Source organism: Phoxinus phoxinus, assembly GCF_949152265.1.
Source record: "Phoxinus phoxinus genome assembly, chromosome: 5".
Lineage (NCBI taxonomy): Eukaryota > Metazoa > Chordata > Actinopteri > Cypriniformes > Leuciscidae > Phoxinus > Phoxinus phoxinus.
In genome coordinates this window covers 32,543,764-32,565,038 of record NC_136880.1, presented here as the reverse complement: position 1 = coordinate 32,565,038, position 21,275 = coordinate 32,543,764, and the positions used below count along the sequence as shown (strand labels likewise).

The 21,275-nt window shown below is 37.9% G+C and overlaps 1 protein-coding gene across 2 annotated transcripts; it reads left to right on the top strand.

Annotated features, from left to right (window-relative positions):
• The first annotated feature begins 37 nt into the window (after window positions 1-37).
• arhgef18a (rho/rac guanine nucleotide exchange factor (GEF) 18a) lies at window positions 38-21,275 on the top strand. 2 transcript variants are annotated; one of them, XM_079614121.1, is made up of 20 exons: window positions 38-336; window positions 8,556-8,691; window positions 13,130-13,236; window positions 13,345-13,485; window positions 13,592-13,842; window positions 14,681-14,803; window positions 14,919-15,036; window positions 15,779-16,033; window positions 16,196-16,272; window positions 16,860-17,038; window positions 17,350-17,411; window positions 17,530-17,715; window positions 17,972-18,109; window positions 18,212-18,294; window positions 18,385-18,450; window positions 19,223-19,270; window positions 19,435-19,911; window positions 20,136-20,397; window positions 20,524-20,625; window positions 20,885-21,275. In XM_079614121.1, exons 3-20 carry the CDS (start codon window positions 13,146-13,148, stop codon window positions 21,040-21,042), a joined length of 2,817 nt encoding a protein of 938 aa, XP_079470247.1. In that variant the 5' UTR covers window positions 38-336; window positions 8,556-8,691; window positions 13,130-13,145; the 3' UTR covers window positions 21,043-21,275. The 2 variants fall into 2 exon arrangements, with proteins under 2 accessions (XP_079470247.1, XP_079470246.1); XM_079614120.1 differs by having other exon boundaries at window positions 39-336; window positions 18,194-18,294.

Sequence of the window (21,275 nt, the reverse complement as noted above, 5' to 3'; positions counted from 1 at the left end):
TACAATTATACTAAAATAACATTGGTGTGTGTACTGTGAAGAAAAGGAGGAGTGCTGCTGGATGTGTGAACAAACCCTGCCGCCTTCTGTTTTGTTCCCGTCATGCCTCGAGTGAAGCAACGCTGAAGTGTGTGTATGCGCGCGCGCGCGTGAGTGTGTGTTGTTTGAGAGGACACAACCATCGTTCCTGTAGATGTGTGCACTGCACTTGTTGTTGCCGGTGTGGTAGATGCTTAAGAAAAGAAACTGTGTCGAAAAAAGAAGATAAGATAGGAAAGAAAAGAAACTGTTCCGAAAAAATTGGATAGGATATTATGTGATGTTTCTTTAAAAATGGTAAGTAGAAACTTTTGTAGCTAAAGTTTGCGCGAGCCTCTTTGTGTTTAAAGTTTGTCATCGAGGCCTCGTGTTATTTAATTGGCGTTGAGGATTATAGTTTACAGAACATGTATTCTCATTTCTAAATCATCTTTTTGACTTTGTTTAGAGATATACACCGTATTTTAAGGGCTACTTTTAGAGTTTTTCGTGGCCTATCATTCATTTATCTTTTGCGGCTGTTCTTGAGAGGAGTGTGACGTATACCAGTAGCAGGAAAAGTTTAGCCGTGATTTCACTTTAGGATTAATAATGGTGTCTCTTCTGAAATAACCACCCTGTGTTTTTGTTTTGTTTGTTTGTTTTACAGAGCATGGCATGTTTATTGTTGCGAGTAGATGTGGTCAATGAAACCATGTCATGTTTTCTTTTGATCTGTTGATTGCTCTGTTTACACTTGTCCTCTGATGATGAGTAATGAAGGATGGGTTATCTGTTCGACCATTACATTCCTCGAAATCTGTCTCTTGATTAATGCCTCATTCGCTCGTGATTCTAGTTTCACCAGTGTCAGATCTGTAGAAATCTGAGTGAGGTTTGTGGTCATGACTCGTGGGAATTTGTGTTTGTAAAATAATCAGACTTTTCCTCCTCTGTGTTCTAGCTACTTTTTCTTAATCCAGCAGTGACTAGAATCTTTTTCAGTTTCACCAGTGGTGGGCCGTCAGGGCCAGCAAGCCCTTCTCTGCTGGCCTAAACACTATGAGAATCACTGACTTGCACTTTAATATATATTTTTTATGAATGAGTATTAAATTATTCCCAATAGTCCGTTCTCATAATTTCATAGCTTTTCTCTTGGTTGCGCTGCTTCCAGTAGTGTATATTTATTTTAGTGCTCTTATCCAATCATATTTCAGTCATCATGTGTTGCCAGGGTCAAATATATCTGCTTCGAGGCCTTCAGAATCGATAGTGCGGGCGCCTGTAGCTTAAATGAATGGCAATGAAACTGTTGCTTTAACCAATCAGATAATCGGTCAGATTTAATCAGCCAATCAGATATCGAGTTGATTGCACAGGGGCCATCTAGAAGGCATACAATAACGTAAGCATCTCCACGCCCTTTGATTGGATGGTCAGAGCGTGTACTATTATTACTGGTAGTCAGAGATAGCTAACTGCATCTGTTGCGAACTGTGTAAACTAAAATACCTGTAGATTTAATAGTTTTTCAACCCACAATTAATGTTTATTTCCTTCCTCGACCACCAGCAGGTTCAAACCTACCGGAAAAAAATCCCTTATCCAGCTTACGCAGTCTCGGAACTCTATCGATCTGTCCGGGTAAAAACAGAACTGACTGCAATGTAAAGTTATGCCAGGACTGATTTTGAAGGCATAAGTCCCGCTGATCTCAATGATATCGTTCATAAATCTGTGTGAGAGCTTGTGTCGGCTGTAACGTTACACATCGTCATGTTTTGCGGTGTTTTCCCTGTTTAACGTTACTGCTTCTGTCGAGCGGACACTCTCAGCACTAAAGCGAATTTAAACTGACAGAAATACGACGGGACACACTCGACTTTCAGCACATTAGCCTCGATGGCGATAGAAAAGGTTGCTGGGACTGAAAAGCACAGACAAACTGTACAACCAAGTAATTCAAGTCTTTTCGAGGAAAGAAATTAGGATGGATTTTGTGTAAAAAATCAGTTTTGGAGAGTATAATGCATTTTTTTGTCCGTGCTGAATATGATTTTCTTCCTAATTTTTATTGTAAATTTATGATCGAAACAACTTATTTTTTTCAAACATTAATAGGCTACTATAGCCATTGACTGATAAGACAGGGATGAGGATCCGTTTCTGAATTTATAATCGGAACGCAATTACACAAAAGCCGAACTCAATTGCTCGTTTCACCGCATTAACCCTATAACTGCCGGTGCAAAATAAAAACAGGAATTTCACAACAATTATAGAGAGTATGTGCGTGCGCTGCTACACTATTAAAAGTTATTAATTCAGGGTGGACATCACTGAAGGCCTAGCTGTGAAATGCACGGCCCGCCACTGAGTTTCACTAATAACGTTTCATACCTCATACTGGTATCTGTTCAATCAGTCACTATCCTTATTCATTGCCTTCTGCTAATATTTATTATTTCGTAATAGTGCCTGTGTGACTTAACTATTATTGCAACATCAACAAATAGCAAATCTATGCTTTATTTATTTCTATGGGAATTTGTGGTTCAGATGTAATCTATTCGTTTCCGACTAGTATGTTTTCTTAAATGTTCATGGTACCAGTTTTAATCAATATGTTAAGTACTTTAGCTAGGTACTTGTAACTATTCAAAAGCTATATTTTGGTTTTCCTGGTTTAGTCAAATTTAGACACTGGTATCTCTTTATAGACACGTGTGTGTTCAAGTTGTTTGTAGTAATGTATCAACTTATTTTCTTATAGATACATTTTAATTGAACTATAAATTGTGTTTATTTTAGTGCATTAAACTAAATGAAAAGATAAACTAAAAGAGAAATATTGCCATTGTAACTAGTTTTTTTTTTACAATATTTTATTATAAGTAACACATAAAAAAAAAAAAAAAGGTTTTAGTTAACTATAATAACCCTAGTCATTAAAAATGACAAAAGTTTAAAAAAAACAAAAAACAAAAGTGAAACTAGTGTCTCATAAATCACCAGAAAATCAGGAATAGATACTTACTACTATTATGATAGTTAGTAGAAGAAGTACTATAGTGTCTGAATTAATACGACACGTCACTCGTACTGATATCTAACTGATAATTTAAATAAATAAATAAATAAGAAATTAGGCACTAGTAACATATAAATAGATACTATTCACAACTTAGTAGCCTATGTTACAGCTTAATAAACCTACAGCTTTCAATATAATATGTTAATATGAAACTGCTACTCGGTCTTTACTCTGACCAAGAGCCCAACAAAATCAGCTGAGACAAACTAGAATCTCACTAGAAGCTTGTCTTAGACTTCGCAGTAAAGGTCAGCATCTTTAAAGGTTATGTGTAATCTGTAGCTTATCTGTTTTTGTGTGTGTGTGTGAAACAGAGACTTTCTGTATTTTATCTGGCCTGTTGATGTGTGAGAGGGGGAGGTTGGCTTCATGGTCATAGGCAGTTTTCAAGCCAGGCATTTTTCACACAGTAACAGAACTAGTAAATCAGTTACAGTATGTGTAAACAAGAAATGCTCGCATTTTGCAGCTGCTGAATCCATTATCACACCATGAAAACTAGAGCGAACCAGTTAATATGAATGTCCTCCCGCTGTTTTAGTTCAAAAACGGCGGTTTTTAGTTTATAAGATCGCCTAAACAATGATGGCGGCGGTGTCAAATTTCGTGTCTTATACTAAATGTAAAGGAAGGAGGGCGTTTGTTGTTTCTACTCAGACTGGAGCAGCCTGCTTTTCTTGTTTGACCGATAAGCATAAACCTTAGCCTCATTTCACTTGGCTATATTCATGAATCATCTCCATCCAGCGGATGATTCAGGGGAGGTGCAGCCTGCAGCAGAAGTTATCATTCAGCTAGAATAGTCCAGTAATGAATCCACCTGCAGAAAACGGCAATTACATTACTGCTGAGGGCAGGTCTGAGTATTATTTTAGTGCGACTCGGCTCATGCAATGATCCTTCTTGGTCCCCCAGCAATGTGAAGTGTAAAGTCAGTGCCTTTAACCGCCATTCATCAAGGTGCAGCTGAATTTGGGTATGAAATCTGCATCCTAGTCAGTATCCTTCTCATAATGAAGCACTAGTCATGCGTTCAGGTTTGCTCTTCTCGTTTGCTTGTCTTTTATTTAGCCTTCATGCACTTTACACATGCTAGTCTATATGAATGAATGTACTATTTGAATAGCAGCACACACATTGTTAGTGTGCTCACAAGGTGTATCATGCCTTTCTTGAGGATGGAGCGGTTTGCCATTGTAACAGCTGAGTGTTGTACAACTGTAGCCATATCAAATTCATAAGTTGAACAAGGTGATTGTTTTTTTATATTAAAACCGGTTCTCCCATCACAACTTAATGACAACAATGAAATTATAAGGTAGTTCACATAAAATTGCAACACAAAAGATGATATTGAAGAATGTCTTTTTTTCTTCAGTGAAATTCAGAGTGGAGGCCATGTGTAGGTCTGCTTGTTCTACATAAGGAAATCATACACATATATATATATATATATTAGTCTTGTGTTTTTTTCCTGTACTGTGTCATCCAATACTTAATCTAAAACTATGTTAAGCAGCATTCTTCTAATTATTATTAATTAACTTGACATATTATAAATCACTTTAGGACTAATTCTGAGGTGGACTGCAAAAATGCTTAAAGGTGATTAAAATGGTGAAAAAACTAGTTAGTGACCCGACAAGGCATCTTTAATAGGCAGTGTTTGCCTTTTATATAGATCTGTAAATCTTAACCTAAAACTAGATTTTGTCAAACAAAAGCAAATTGCCGTTCCAAAGTTTGGGGTCAAACTGGCTTCGGTTCAGACTGCAGGTAAATGTGGCCCAAATCCAGTGTGAACACAAACCACATGGAATCTGATCTTTTCAATTCAGATTTGGGCCACTTCCATATGTGGTCCTAAATCCGATTCAGCCGCTAACTTACCGACCACAGGTTCCTGGAGGGTATGTAAACTCGTAAGAGAGAATGGAGCCTTTGGCCTGCCCCAATATCTTGAACTTGACGTAAGCTGCAACCGGAAGCCAGTGCAAAGACAGTGGTGTGACATAGGCTCTTTTGAATTCATTGAAGACCAGTTAAAGGAACACTCCGACTTTTTGGGACTTTAGCCTATTCAACTTATCCCCCAGAGTTAGATAAGTCCATACATACCTTTTTCATCTCCGTGCGTGCTATAAGTCTGTTTGACGCACCCACCGCTAGCCTAGCTTAGCACAAAGACTGGATGTAAATGGTTGCAGCTAGCATACTAATCCAAATAATTGACAAAATAATGCAAACATTTTCCTATTTACATGTTGTGATTTGTATAGTCACAGAGTGTACAAAAAACAAAGTCACATGAGACATAGACATATTTTAACCATATAAATACTGGGAACTATATTCTCTGAAGGCGAAGCACTGCTACTTGGGCGGAGTGATAACCGCAGCACCTGAGACGCGCTCTGAACGAACTCTCTGCTCCTCACCACGGCGCGTCTCAGGTGCTGCGGTTATCACTCCGCCCAAGTAGCACGGAGATGAAAAAGGTATGTATGGACTTATCTAACTCTGGGGGATAAGTTGAATAGGCTAAAGTCCCAAAAAGTCGGAGTGTTCCTTTAAGCCAATGTGTTCTGAATCATTTGAAGAGGTTTGATTGCACATCTTGGAAGTCCAGTCAAAAGGGCATTGCAATATTCCTGCCTACAAAGGACAAGGGCCTGGACGAGAAGTTGTTGCATGCTCAGTGAGGAAGGACCTGATCTTCCTTATGTTGTACAATGCAAACCTGCATGATCATGCTCTAGTAGCAATGTGGTCTTTGAAGGTCAGCTACTCATCAAAAAAAATACCCCAATATTCCTGGCCAAACTCTATTGTTGCTGAACCTTGCTGGATGGTGATATTGTGCTGTACTGATGATGAAGTGGCTGGGAAGAAGAGAAGTTTTGTCTTTGCTCGAGTTGCAGGTGATGTTCTTTCATCCATGCCGAGATCCATCCACGCCAGGCATTCTGTTAGCTCCTGTCCATTAAATAATATAGATACAACATTTGATTTTTAATAATGTAGTAATAAATGTTGAAATTAACATTAACTAACACTGATAAATCCTTTAGCAGTATTTCTCTAATGTTAACTTATGTAGTTAAATAATAAAAAACAGAATCCAAATTAAAACCGACTATACAGAATTTATGAAATAAATGTAACATTTCACATAATTCATCTATTATTGTTAGTTATTATTAAAATGTTAAGTTATACAATTTTTATAAATTCAAATGATTAGACATCCTTTTTTATTATTAGTAATATTTAATTAAACCATTAAAATGGAAAACACAGGGAAAAAAATAGGCCCTATAGTCAACTGATATATTGTTTTAGGATTCTTTGATGAATAGAAAGTTCAAAATAACAATTTATTTGAACTGGAAATCTTTTATAACATGATATCTTCCTTGCATAATAAAAGTATTAATTTAATAATATTAATTAATTAAAAATTTTGTCCAGCAGCCATATCACCCTGTAGCCAACGACTGGTTGCCATTAAAGCTAAGCTGGGTTGAGCCTGGTCAGTACCTGGATGGGAGACCTCCTGGGAAAACCTGACTGTGGTCTGTGTGGGTCCTAACGCCCCAGTATAGTGTCGGGGACACTGTACTGTCAAAGAGCACTGTCCTTCGGATGAGACGTTAAACCGAGGTCCTGACTCTCTGGTCATTAAAAATCCCAGGATGTCCTTCGAAAAAGAGTAGGGGTGTAACCCTGGCATCCTGGCCAAATTTGCCCAGTGTCCTCTGTCCATCATGGCCTCCTAATCATCCCCATATACTGATTGGCTTCATCCCTCTGTCTCCTCTCCACCAGTAAGCTGGTGTGTGGTGGCGTTCTGGCACAATGTGGATGTTGCACATTTGTGGTGGTTGAGGAGATTCCCCTTTCCATGTAAAGTGCTTTGAGTACCCAGAAAAGCGCTATATAAATGTAACAAATTATGATTTTATTATTATTAAAATGTATTCATTTCTTTCAAAACACAAAATAAAACTTACTGACCCCAAACTTTTGAAAGAAAGTGTTTGATTAATTATACATGTACTGAATATGATTATATATAAAAATACATTTGTAAATTTGGCTGTTGGGTTTGTGTAAAAACATTGTGTTCACTTTTTTTGTGCTTCAAAGCCTTACATACCAGACACTGGATGAAACATATCTATTTTGGATAAGGCAAATTATATCTAGGCTATATCTGCAAATCTACATTTTTATTCAAATTTTACTTTCCTCTGAATTTGTCAATACTTTTTTGCTTTAGTAAAAAACTACAGTCCAAAAATAAAGATCCATTTAAAAAAAGCAAGGCTGTTTACTTACTGTAGCCATGTCTTCTGCTCTATAACCTTGTCTGACAAGAGCTTAGGAATGTGACAAACTAAAACCAGTTTGCTGTTTCAGAGAAGAAACAGATTTGTTTCATTATCCTGTTTTCCCAGGAATGAACTGGAGCCTTACATTAGCACGCCCCATCTCTTGCCTGTGTCTAGTATAGCTTCTGTGTTGATGCTTTGCATTTGGCAAGACACTTTTATCCAAAGCGACTTACATTGGATTCAATGTATAGATTTTATTGCATTATATCAGTTTATAATTGATCATCTTATAAGTTTATGCATTCCCTTGATCAGTCCTCCACTTCAGCATATGCGTGTGTGTGCTGGCGTCAAACCAAAATAGATCATACCTGTATGTACACCACAAGTGTCATGTCAGATACACACCTCTGTAACCTTTACCTGCACTGCGATAGTCACGCAAAGACCATTACGTTTTTTTTTTAACCATAAATAGATTTAGGTATGAAAACTAACTTTAGCTGGAAAATAACATTATTCAAGAGCCGCTATAAAGCCAAAACAATCTCTGTTACCTTAAATTATACGTTTATCTCTGTAAAGCTGCTTTGAAACAATCTACATTGTTAAAAGCGCTATAAAAATTAAGATGACTTGACTTAAAAGCAAAATGAGTGGAACAGGGCTATTCATTCATTTGATCTTACTCGGTTCTTATGTTGTATATATGGATTCATTTAAATTATTGTTTGCACAAATGTCTTGTATAATAATGAATAATGGTCTCAAATGATTTTTTATCAGTTTTTATGACATGACAAATGAGTGCCCTACTCGATTGCCACTTGAACAAACATTTAAGGTTAATTGCAGTTTATAAAAACTGACGAATGCTGCCAAGTACCACAGAAAATAGTTTCCACTTGTTCCTTAGTTTGGGAAAAAATGCATTTACATCTTTTCAGTTAATGTACACATGTAAATCCTGGAAACCCAGTAACTTCTACATTGTATCTGTGTAAATCCAGGAAGGAACTATGTTGATGCATCTAAATTTGTATTTTATCCAGAATGTTCCTTTAAATTACAGACCCAAAGCTAACTTTCTGCTTTATGCTCAGGTCTGACAGAGACCATTCATCTTGCATTTGGCTGTATCTGCTCCATGACTTACCTGGCAGGCATGACCCTCTCACAGCAAAGATAAACCTGCATCCTCCAGCCTTTAACCTCTTCTGGTTATCACTACGGCCACAGGTCAGTGCTCTGGCATCCTGGACAGGAACTGTAGTAACAGTAGCAGCTTTCTTGTGAAGCAACAGCATTGGCATATATATATATATATATATATATATATATATATATATATATATTTATATATATATATATATATATAGTGTATGTGTGTGTGTGTGTGTGTGTGTGTGTGTGCTTATATAAATATATTTATCTTATTTATTTATTTAAACAGTTTATTCTTTTATTCAGCAAGGACACATTCAATTTATCAAAAGGGACTGATAAGACATTAAAGAATCCAAAATAAGTATCACAGTTTCAACAAAAATATTAAGTAACATAATAAGAAATGTTTTTGAGCACAAAATCATCATATTTGAATGATTTCTGAAGGATCATGTGACACTGAAACTGGAGTAAGGATGCAGAAAATTCAGCTTTGCCATCAAAGTTGCCACAAAATTTCCACTGTTGATACCAATAGCGGATTATTAAGAGTAATATCTGCCGTTACCGATAGCTTGATTTTAACCCTTATGTGCTGTTGGGGCTGTTTTCAGCCACTATGGGGTATTTTTGAGTCTTATTTTGGCCATAACTTTTTCCGTGTTTCAGCAAATGGAATGATTTTTGGTGACAAAGCTTATTTTTACACATATTTTAGGAAAATGCTTTGAAAATTTTCAAAAACTTAACAGTACACTCTGGGCAAATTCACTACCCTTTCGTTATGTTCGTGGCTGAAAACAGCCACTACTTTAAACTGCTGTAAAAATTGATCAGATAAATATTTTTTTGCCATTTTTTTTGCGTAAATCTATTAATCAACATCAGTCCTGTTCAAAACTACTAAATGTTTTTTAAAAAATCAAGATTTTAACTCTTTAATTGCCAAATTCATAAATTATGTCACTGATTTGGGAGGGGAAAAAACACAAAATTACTTATTTTCAATATAAAATGTGATTGTGGACTGGATTTTTTTTTACCTTTTATCACAGTCTTGGACATGTCAAAGATTAGAAACAACATTGGTTTTGATGCATTGTTAGTTTTTGTGCAGCATCAGATTTTAACGTTTTCTCCCTCATTTACTGTTCGTGGCTGTTTTTGCCCCATTGACTTCCATTATAACCACATTTTTTGATTGCAAAGCCATGACACCATAAAATCATGCATTTTTGATTGTTGGTGGTTTTCCCTGTTGGGAAGAGGTAAAATTAGTAATTTTTACTGTTGATAACCAGATGGCACCATTAACCCTTTAGGTAGGCCTGTGCAAAAAAAAGCTTAGTTTCTGGCTTTTACATGGAGTTATATGGAGTATAATAGCATAACAAAGTGTGTGTGTGTGTGTGTGTGTGTGTGTGTGTGTGTGTGTGTGTGTGTGTGTGTGTGTGTGTGTGTGTGTGTGTGTGTGTGTGTGTGTGTGTGTGTGTGTGTGTGTGTGTGTGTGTGTGTGTGTGTGTGTGTGTGTGTGTGTGTGTGTGTGTGTGTGTGTGTGTGTGTGTGTGTGTGTGTGTGTGTGTGTGTGTGTGTGTGTGTGTGTGTGTGTGTGTGTGTGTGTGTGTGTGTGTGTGTGTGTGTGTGTGTGTGTGTGTGTGTGTGTGTGTGTGTGTGTGTGTGTGTGTGTGTGTGTGTGTGTGTGTGTGTGTGTGTGTGTGTGTGTGTGTGTGTGTGTGTGTGTGTGTGTGTGTGTGTGTGTGTGTGTGTGTGTGTGTGTGTGAGTGAGTGAGTGAGTGAGTGAGTGAGTGAGTGAGTGAGTGAGTGAGTGAGTGAGAGAGACCTCACCTTGATGCGTCTGAGAAAATCAAAATATGCAACTCAGCTCTCAGAACTACATGGAGTAAACAAAAACAAAAAAGGTGTATTTATGCATCTGCCTTTTGATTGTGAGAAATGCAGACTAAACAAAAACTAAGCAAGTGTATTTAAACACTTGCATGCAAGCCTGCTGGTCATTTGATGGTGAGAAGAGCAGGCAACATGAGAAAGGGCTTGACTTGCAGTGAAGTTTTAGAGATGATCATGCAGCCTGACCCCTCCAGCGAGCTGCAGGATGTATTGTCTTCTCCCTCTGACACCACAGACTCAGGAGAGGCAGATCCTGATTTGGATGTGGCACCCTCATCATCTTCTCTAGCTTCCACTGAAGGCGAGGAGGATTCAGAGGATCCTGGGTCTGGGTGGATTGGGAGAAACGGCGAAGTGTGGTTTTCCACCAACGCGGAGACAACTCCCTTTCTTCAGCCTGCCAGAGGCGTGACTCCAGGGCCGACGAGATGATTGACCTCATTGTCAGCATGACCAACCTCCAAAACGCAGAGCTCTGCTGATTTCTTGAATCTTGAGAGGGACATGGTGGCTCTAAAAATCGCACGACCACTGCGATCATCCCACAGGCAACGTGTGGACTCCTCTCTGGACCTGTAGACACCGGCCATAATCAGTAGCCCCATGTAGGCACGGAGATCTGTGGAGTCCACCCCGGTCCAGTTTCTCATTGTGCGGCGCCCGTAAAAAACAGATTGAACACAGAATCAATGTTCTGGACCCTTGCGATGGCATAGCGCGTCGGCCATGAAGTCACGCCTCTGGCAGGCTGAAGAAAGGGAGTTGTCTCCGCATTGGTGGAAAACCACACTTCGCCGTTTCTCCCAATCCACCCAGACCCAGGATCCTCCGAATCCTCCTCGCCTTCAGTGGAAGCTAGAGAGGATGATGAGGGTGCCACATCCAAATCAGGATCTGCCTCTCCTGAGTCTGTGGTGTCAGAGGGAGAAGACATGCATAATCATCTCTAAAACTTCACTACAAGTCAAGCCCTTTCTCATGTTGCTTGCTGCTCTTCTCATCATCAAATGACCAGCAGGCTTGCATGCAAGTGTTTAAATCCACTTGCTTAGTTTTTGTTTAGTCTGCATTTCTCACCATCAAAAGGCAGATGCATAAATACACTTACTTTGTTTTTGTTTACTCCATGTAGTTTTGAGAGCTGAGGTGCATATTTTGATTTTCTCAGACGCATCAAGGTGAGGTCTCTCACACACACACACACACACACACACACACACACACACACACACACACACTTTATTATGCTATTATACTCCATATAACTCCATGTAAAAGCCAGAAACTAAGCTTTTTTTTGCACAGGCCTACCTAAAGGGTTAATGGTGCCACCTGGTTATCAACAGTAAAAATTACTAATTTTACCTCTTCCCAACAGGGAAAACCACCAACAATCAAAAATGCATGATTTTATGGTGTCATGGCTTTGCAATCAAAAAATGTGGTTATAATGGAAGTCAATGGGGCAAAAACAGCCACGAACAGTAAATGAGGGAGAAAACGTTAAAATCTGATGCTGCACAAAAACTAACAATGCATCAAAACCAATGTTGTTTCTAATCTTTGACATGTCCAAGACTGTGATAAAAGGTAAAAAAAAATCCAGTCCACAATCACATTTTATATTGAAAATAAGTAATTTTGTGTTTTTTCCCCTCCCAAATCAGTGACATAATTTATGAATTTGGCAATTAAAGAGTTAAAATCTTGATTTTTTAAAAAACATTTAGTAGTTTTGAACAGGACTGATGTTGATTAATAGATTTATGCAAAAAAAATGGCAAAAAAATATTTATCTGATCAATTTTTACAGCAGTTTAAAGTAGTGGCTGTTTTCAGCCACGAACATAACGAAAGGATGGGAATTTGAACAATGCACAAGGGTTAAGAAAAAGAAATATCAGCCAAATAATGCTGTAAACTATACAGGGAACCATGAATTTTTTGATAAAATGTACAGAATTTGAAAGTTAAGAAAGCGCAGCGCTCTTTACTTGGATGGCTATGCGCGCTACAAATAAAGTTTGGTGTAAATAAAAACTGTGGGCCTGGCAACCCTGGCTTGAACTACGAGTCAAATAGAGCCTGCTTTAAAGTTGCTATTTTTTTAACTGTTTCTTGTTGCGTTAACTTAGACGGCCTTAAACTCAATAAAAGACACTTTCTTCACACACAGTATGAGTTTCTATCGGACACATTTTTCAGCCCCCTTTTGATGGACGGTATAATTGGCCTTGATCATCGACTGTTTTTAAACAATACCGATTATTGGCTGATACATCAGTGTAGCCCTAATATTACTGTTTTATACTGTATTTTTGAACAAATAAATGTAGCCATGGTGAAAATAGAGACACTTTTAAAAAAAAACTCTTGAACTGCTCTGAACTTTTGAACAGTAGCATAGTGCTTATCAATGGCATCTTTATGAAACCTGTTTATTTTTATGATTCCATTTGGTGGCACAAAAATGACATGCTTCACCCTTTAAGATTTTCTTTCTGTCAAATTAATCGTTTAGCCATTACAGGTTTATTAAGACAAAACTTAGTGTCTAACAGTGTTGCTTGACTGTTTTAATTGTCTTCTGGCTGTCTTTTAGTTTTTCAGAACATAAGATGGAAGAAATCGATTCTGTGAGAGTCAAGTCCTTGCCAGAAGATTCAAATGTCCCGTCCACATATTCTGCTGACTCCATCAATATTGACGGTTGGCTATTTAACCCGTTTAGTTACTGTAGCCATTAAACTTGTTGTCATCACAGGTCTTGTTTGTTGATGTCAATGGGATGTGTATATTTTCTCCTCTTCTACACAGATGGTCGTTATAGTGCGCTGCGTGAAGATCTGGAAGCAGATGCTCGGGATTTTGAAGCTCCCACATGGAGTTTAGCTGTTGACCAAAATTATTTAAAAAACTATTCCAAAGATGCCATTAAAAGACAGGACGTAATACATGGTAAGGGATGTGATAACTTGTTTTGTTACTTTTTTTTTTTTTTTTTTTCGTAGAAATTGAATTTGAGCAATACAAAAAAGTCTACTCTGCTATTGTTTTTTGACAGAGCTGATTCAGACTGAAATAAACCATGTGCGGAAGCTAAAGCTGGTTTTGGGCATATACGTGCGAGAACTGCGTGAGACCCTGCAAATGGATGAGACGCAATTGGAAAGGCTCTTTCCACAGGTGGATAACCTGCTGCTGGTGCACCAGCTTTTCCTCAACCGCCTTAAACAGCGAAGAGTCGATTCCATGGAGGCAGGCAGTACCCAGAATTACTGCATCCACAGTATTGGAGACATCCTCATCACACAGGTATCTTTATCATATATCTGCTGTAGGATGTGCATAGATATGTTAGATGCCCTGACAGGCAAGTTTCTACTTGAGGCTTAATGGCTAGTTATACGACAGATCGATTTATCTAGCTGCATGCTTTGGATCACCAAACTGTCAGTTATATATCCAGTGTCCTTTATATGATCTTTGAATCCACATTCCCCAGAGCTGAGCTAAGCAGCAGGTGCTTCCTGAAATGAATGGAATTATTGTTTTAACATTAAATTAGTATGCCATAATATGGCCCCAAAAAGTTTTTTTTTTTTTTTTAAATATAGGCCATGCACATTTCTCAAGCCAAAGATTGTTTTGCTTAACTTTTAAAAAAAAGAAGGTATTTTGACACTTTAGTGGAATGTCTATAGTCAATGTGATGAACTACATTGCTAGTACACTTAATACATCCACTAAAATCGTCTTGACATGAGTGAAGTCATTTTATAGCAAGTGGCCAAGAAAAGTGAATTAAGTTCTGAGAAAATATTTCATATCATTCTAATGCATTAGAAGAAAGAAAACGGTTATTGTAAATTTTAATAATATTTCACAATATTATTATTTGTATTGTACTTTTTATCAAATAAATGCAACATATAGTGAGCATAAGAGACTTCTTTTAAAAACATTAAAATAATCTTACAGACACAAAACTTTTGAATGGTAGTGTGTATGATTAAATGAAGCAGTGTTCATATTTCGTCGTCTTAGTTTAAATATCCGGAATATTTTTTTTATTAACTTCTGGGAATGTTATGAAAATCTTTTGTGTTTATCTTTGGCGCTCTCTGATCTGCATGTTTGTTTGTGTGTGTAGTTCTCAGGTGAACTGAGAGACAGGCTGCAATACTGCTATGGAGTGTTCTGCAGTCACCACACCGATGCAGTCAACTTCTCTAAAGAGTTAATGCAAAACAAGAAGTTCCTGGCTTTAATAAGAGTAAGACCTGACCTTTTGTTCTTAAGTAAAAATCTCAAAAAAATATTATTTTAAGAAATGTTATATTTAGTGAATCATTTCACTTTCTGATCATAATTTACTTTTCTGTCCTCAGAAAATATGTCAGTTGTCCATTATACGAAGATTAGGAATACCAGAGATTATTCTCCTTATAACGCAGCGCATCACAAAGTATCCAGTTCTGTTTGAACGTGTCATTAAATACACTGAAGGTACGTTTACTTTGCTTTCAAGAAAAAGTATCTGTTCTGTTTTGAGGTTGTATTGTTGTGGGTTTTTTATTTATTTATTATTATTTTTTTTTTTTATTATGTAACATTAAAATGTTAACATACACTTCTGTTCAAAAGTTTGGGGTCGGTAAGTTTTTTTTTTAAATATATATTATTGTTCTTTACAGAAGTTTCCTATGCTAACCAAGGCTGCATTTATTTGATCAAATACAGTAAAAACAGTTCTATTGTGAAATGTTATTGGAATTTAAAATAAGTTTTCTATTTTAATATATTGTAATTAAAATGTAATTTATTCTTGTGATGGCAAAGCTACATTTCTTATGTTATTGTTTAAAAAAAATTTTTTGTTGAATAGAAAGTTAAAAACTTTTTTTTTTTAAACTGATTTCCAACTTTTATGGAAATCTATATATGAATGCTGAAATAATTGTAAATGAAATATAGCTGAAACATTAAAGTTTAGTTGTAGTTTGGTTCTATTACAGATAAAAGGTACAGCTGTGTAGTTTTTATAATGTAAAAAGTGAAAAGTACTTAATTGGCAATACATCAGAGTTAATCTTTTAATGTTACTTTTGATTGGCAGATTAAACAGTGTTTGCAGAAATACAGTTTTCATTTAACATATTAATGATGGATATTGTGTCTGAACAGAATATATACATACAAGCATAAGTCACCTTCATTGATGTTGTATGGTTTTTCATCCTTTTGACAGCTGACTCAGACGAACACAAGGACTTGGTACGAGGTCTAGACTTGCTGAAAGAGACCATATTTCAAGTGAATACTCATGTAGACGAGTTTGAGAAAGCGACAAGGCTAAGGGACTTGAGCAGTAAGCTGGAGCCCAAGTCCCAGGTCAAGATGACCCACGGGCGAGTGTTCCGCAGAGAGGACATGGTACAGGGCGAGAGGAGGCTGCTTCACGAGGGCATGCTCAACTGGAGGTTAACTTCTAACAAAAGCAAAGGTGATCATTGTATCATTTGCATATCTATTAAAATCACGACTGGACTTAAACCAAAACAGTATGGTTCTGATGCTATAAGCCATTTTTTAAATATTATTTTGCTTCACTTTGATCATTTGATAGGTGACAGACATTTCAGTATTTTCTCTCTTATTCCTTTAGATGTCCTTGTCTTGCTGTTGTCAGATGTTTTGCTGCTGTTACTGGAGAAAGATCAGAAACTAACCTTTGCCTCTCTGGTGAGCAGAATGTAATCATTTGCATTTTGTTTATGTATAACGTACAGTAGGCTTGCTGTGATAGTCTGTGTTACACGGTGTTCAGCCGTACACGATCACATTACATATGAAAACCGTGACAATAAAAACCATTTAGTTAATTTCGACAACGGACGCTGCAATTATAAACTGAAGGTGTCTTCTCTGCTCCATACAGCACGAGCTGCAGTGCAGCAGAAGTCAGATTTCACTTATTACATGTTGAGACTAGAGTAAGGTGAGATGATTGACAGGAGGATGTTGTGCGCCACAGATCCTGAGCGTCATTGACAAATATCCCATTTTGTAAAATGTGCGGTCCGTACCACTGCTCCCTATACACAGAGTAGGCTACACGTGATCGTAAATTCAAAAGGGATTTCAATACACCGCATATAGAAAGCGGCTCTCTGATGTCCATACGTTTTAGGCCTGTAGACAGAGTGCGCGTTATCGCGAATTCAAAATCGAAAGTGAAAAGCGAGCCCCCCAACCCCCGGTGTTTATGGTTGTACCGGACATCCCTTGCATACAGTTGTCGTTATCATTAAATGTCAGCATGTTCACAGGATGGTAAGCCTGCAGTGATTTCACTGCTGAAGCTCATTGTGCGTGAAGTGGCTCATGACGAGAAGGCCATATTTCTGATCTCCGCATCCTCGGACACTCCTGAGATGTATAAGTTTCACACCTCCTCTGAAGAGGAGCGCAAAACCTGGCGAGACAAAATCTGGAAGGCCGTGGAATGGTATGTTTCATAAACATCTTTGATGTTTAAAAAATATTTTTTTCTTTAATACACTACCGTTCAAAAGTTTGTTGGTAATTGTCTCTTATTCTCACCAAAGCTGCATTTTATTTGATCAAAAATACAGTAAAAACAGTCATACTGGGCAATTACAGTAATATTGTGAAATAACAGTAACATTACTTACAATAAACACTTTTTGTGTAAGGTTTGTTAAAAATAGTTTAGAATAGTGAAATCTAAGTAATATATAAAATGTTGTCTGTTTTTTCTTTCTTTTTTCTAACATGATTATTCTGATTATGTTTCAGCTGTCCAGAAGATGAGGAAGAGGAGCCAGAAGAACTGTCTGTGAGGATCCAGGACTTTCAAAGTAACATGCACATTTCTGTATCACAATCTATGATCAGTCTTCCTTCCTCTACTGTAAAAGGAATTGTTGTCACATTTAACGTATTGACTTTTCTTTTTCAATGCTGTTTTCTGAGTAGGTAAGCTTTCTATGCGGGATGCATTGATAGAGCAGAACCTTACAGAAAAGCTGAGGTTATTCACTGGCATTGCAGCCTATGTGACGGGTGTTACTGACATCTCAACAAGTGACCGCCATCTGCTGCGTTGGAATGCTACAGACCCCCTGCAGGGGGAACAACTTCTCGCCAGAGCCCTAAAAGATGGTGAGACTCGCACCGCACAGCAGAAAGGGGAATTCATGCTTGTATTTAGATTGACATCTTACGCGATTTCTCTGCAGAATAGAGTTAAAGCTTGGCTTACCTTTTATTTACATTTCAAGTGATAAGCCGCCTTAGGTGCTGTTGTACTGTATTTTTGAATAGTCACATTTTAAGAAGCTTTTTTTAGGTTAATGTATGCTAAAGTTGAATACTAAAGCATTGTGGACTGTAATCTATGTTTCTAATCTTTCTTCAGTGGAGATTTTACAAAACTTGCTGGTAACATGTGAGGGCCAAACTCCTCCTCCTGGTGAGGGGATGGATCTGGTGCCACTACCCAAGAGACCTGATGCTTTTAGAGGCTTTGAGAGCGATACCTACCTGCTACCTGGAAGTAAGAGAAACGTTCTTTATTTCATGACATTAATGTAATGGTTACATATTCATTGCCATTGACCGATGGACTGGTTGTTTGTTGATGGTATTGCGAGTTTAGTGGAAAGATCAAGGGACCGAAGTCACTCGTGGTCCAACCCTCAGCTCAGAGAGCTTTATTCTAACGAGAACCTGGAGATGTCGGTGAGCTGACACTACAGTATCATGCTTGTTATTTTTTTGGAGAAGTACTGGTATAAACCAAAACGTATGTTCTTGCTTTTGACCCATTAGGCAGATGAGGAGATAACTCTAGATAGCTGGAGTGCATATCTGTCAGTCTTCTTCCCTAAAGCAGAGGTGAGATATAATATTCTTTCTGTGTTTGGAATAAAAAAGCCGCTTTTCCTCAAAAATTTTGATGATTAACACTGTGATGATAACTGTAAAGCGGCCTATATATTATCTCTGATAAACCACAGACTGAAAGTCATTCATTTACAAAGAGAGAAACCCGGGAGCAGCATGGAGTTCTGATTTTCTGATCCGATTTGATTATCTTCGTTTAAGTTTTTAAAAAAATTACTTTTCCGGCTTGATTGTATGTGACTGCCCAACTGGATGTGACGTAATCAAATCTATGAGTGCAAAGTGAAAATGACCTATATTTTTTGTCCACTAAAACATTATTCTGTAACAGTATTTCTGTCAAAGGGGCCGTTATGAATAAATTTGTCTGAAATTATTTTATAACATGAAATAATTATTTACAATGATTAGCTCTAGAAAAGCCTATTTTTAGTGTCTTTTGTTCTGTGTGGACTCATCTATTGACTCTACATTCATTTTAGTATGGTGAACAAGTGGATGGTGCTTTCAAAGCAATGTAAAAGTTCTTTGCGAAATACAACAATCGAATGCGAATGTCGGAGAAAGTTAAAAAGACAGTTTAAGGTTGAATGTTGTCACTCCCTAAAAAAACTAAATCCAATTCTATTTATCCAAACCTGCTTCAGTTAAAATTGTATAATTTCATGTTTGTTTGTTTTTCTAATTTTTCTCATATTATTTTGTGTGGTCAACTTACTTTAAACATGTTACTTTTATTAATATTCTGTTTTTATCTCCACAGCTTTATGACATTGTAACTAAATTGTCCCAGAAACTTTACAGCCTTCAGGTAATCCAAACTCTAAATGTGCATTTCATGTAGTGCTTCTCTCGTAATTATCCAATGATTCATTACCTGTTGCCTATGACAGTTTTAAATAGAAGATTCTTCTGTAGATCCAGATCAGCACAAATGAATCTTTGATTTCCTTATCTGTTTCCTTCCTTCCTCAGTCCATCGTCCAGCAGCAAGAGAGCCACATCGAGGTGCAACGTGCCACTATTGAGGAGCTGATGTCCAGACCCAGGGGCAACACACTCCTGGAGAAGGAAAAGCATCGGAACCTGGAAAAGCAGCGTGAGGAGCTGGTCAACTTCCAGCGGCTCCAGAATCAGCACCGACAGGAGCAGCTGCAGTGGGAGCAGGAAAGAGACCGGCAGAGGGAGCAGGCGGAGATCAGGGAGAAGGAGCTGAGGGAGAGGGAACTGGAGTGCAGCAAACTGGAAGAAAAGCTGGCGGAAGACTATCAGGAACTGGCCAGGGGCAGAGCGCAGTACCAGGAGGATCTGGAGCGGCTTCGAGACTCTACACGTAATGTGGAGAGGGAGAAAGAAAAGCTGGAGCAGTTGGAGAAGAAGTTTAAGAAGTATGAGAAGAATGAAAACATACCCAAAATTGCCATCTTTCCCCTGGAGAATGAACAGATACAGGTTTGGGCAATATTATATTATATCTGAGCAAAATGTACTGATCTTCTAATGCCACTGATATTTCATACTACACATTAGTGCACATGTAAAATAAAAGAATGTATGCATTTCAGACTAAGCAGTTTTTCTGGCCAATATTATTTTAGAAGTTTGTATATTGAATATATGTGCCATTTGTAAATCAGAAAAAGTGTACATGCATAAAGTTTCCTTTCTCTCTCTAGTTATCTCCTCCACCCTACCCCATATTGAATGTGGTTACTCCCAGCTTTGAAGAGAGGCCTCCCCTGGTACCACCACGCAGGGAGAGCATCGCAGCCCTTCCTGTTAAAGCAGAAGTGCCCATCCACCTCATTAGTACCACCAACCAATCCCACAAAGCCGGCTCTGTCCAACAGAAGATACCCACCAAGCTGGCCGCCCAACCTAAAGGCAAGGAGAAGCACAGCAAGCACAGGAACTCCCACCAGCGCACCAACAGCGCAGGTAAGAACTGCTTTATGACCTCTATCACACCTGAGTGTGTGAGCTGGTGCTGTTTCTGGGCTGTGGTGTAGACGTATCAGTAAGTTTTAGGTGATTTTGAACTTGAACATCTTCTCACACTTTTAGCTGGCATAGAGGTGTCCCAGTTACTTCCCATCAAAGTTACAGGAAAGGAAGGAGGCAGTTTAAGAGCCATGAGCTCCAACAGTCCTCACCAACTCCGTCCAGGTAAAACTCCTTATTCTGTCTCATCTCACGTACAGCTTCTTTCTTTCTTACGATGTGTCAGTGGTTAAAATGTTTACATTTTCTTTGTTTAATGGGATCATTTTACTCCAAAACTCTGTTTGTTTGTTTTTACCTCATATTCTAACACTTCTTTGTACTGTGCATCTTCATATTGCTTACATGCTGCACTGTTTCAGTCATTTAAACCATTCGTAGTTGTTTCTGCATTCGTAAATCTATTTCTGTGGTGTTTTTTCAGATATGTTTATGCCACCAGAGAAGTCATCTGGCTCTGTGCCCTCTTATTCAGGAAATGCCATCAGGAGGCACAACACCACTCATAACGCACACAGTACCCTGCCAGGACAACGTAAACCCAAAGACAATGCAATTGCAGAAGACATTTATTTCTTTTAATGTCCCTGTGTGATCTGTGGGGTTTGTTTTCCTCTCTAACATGACCTGCACTGACTCAAATGCATATTTCAAAGAAATGAAACCATGCAGATTTTAGTCTTAATCATGATTTCTGTTTTTACTCTTATTTTTACCTTTAATTGGGGGGGAAAACATTATTTGGGAGGAATCATTCCTGGCACTATGGCTCTTACATTAACCCTTTTTCCTAATCAGTCTCTGTTTCCTGACAA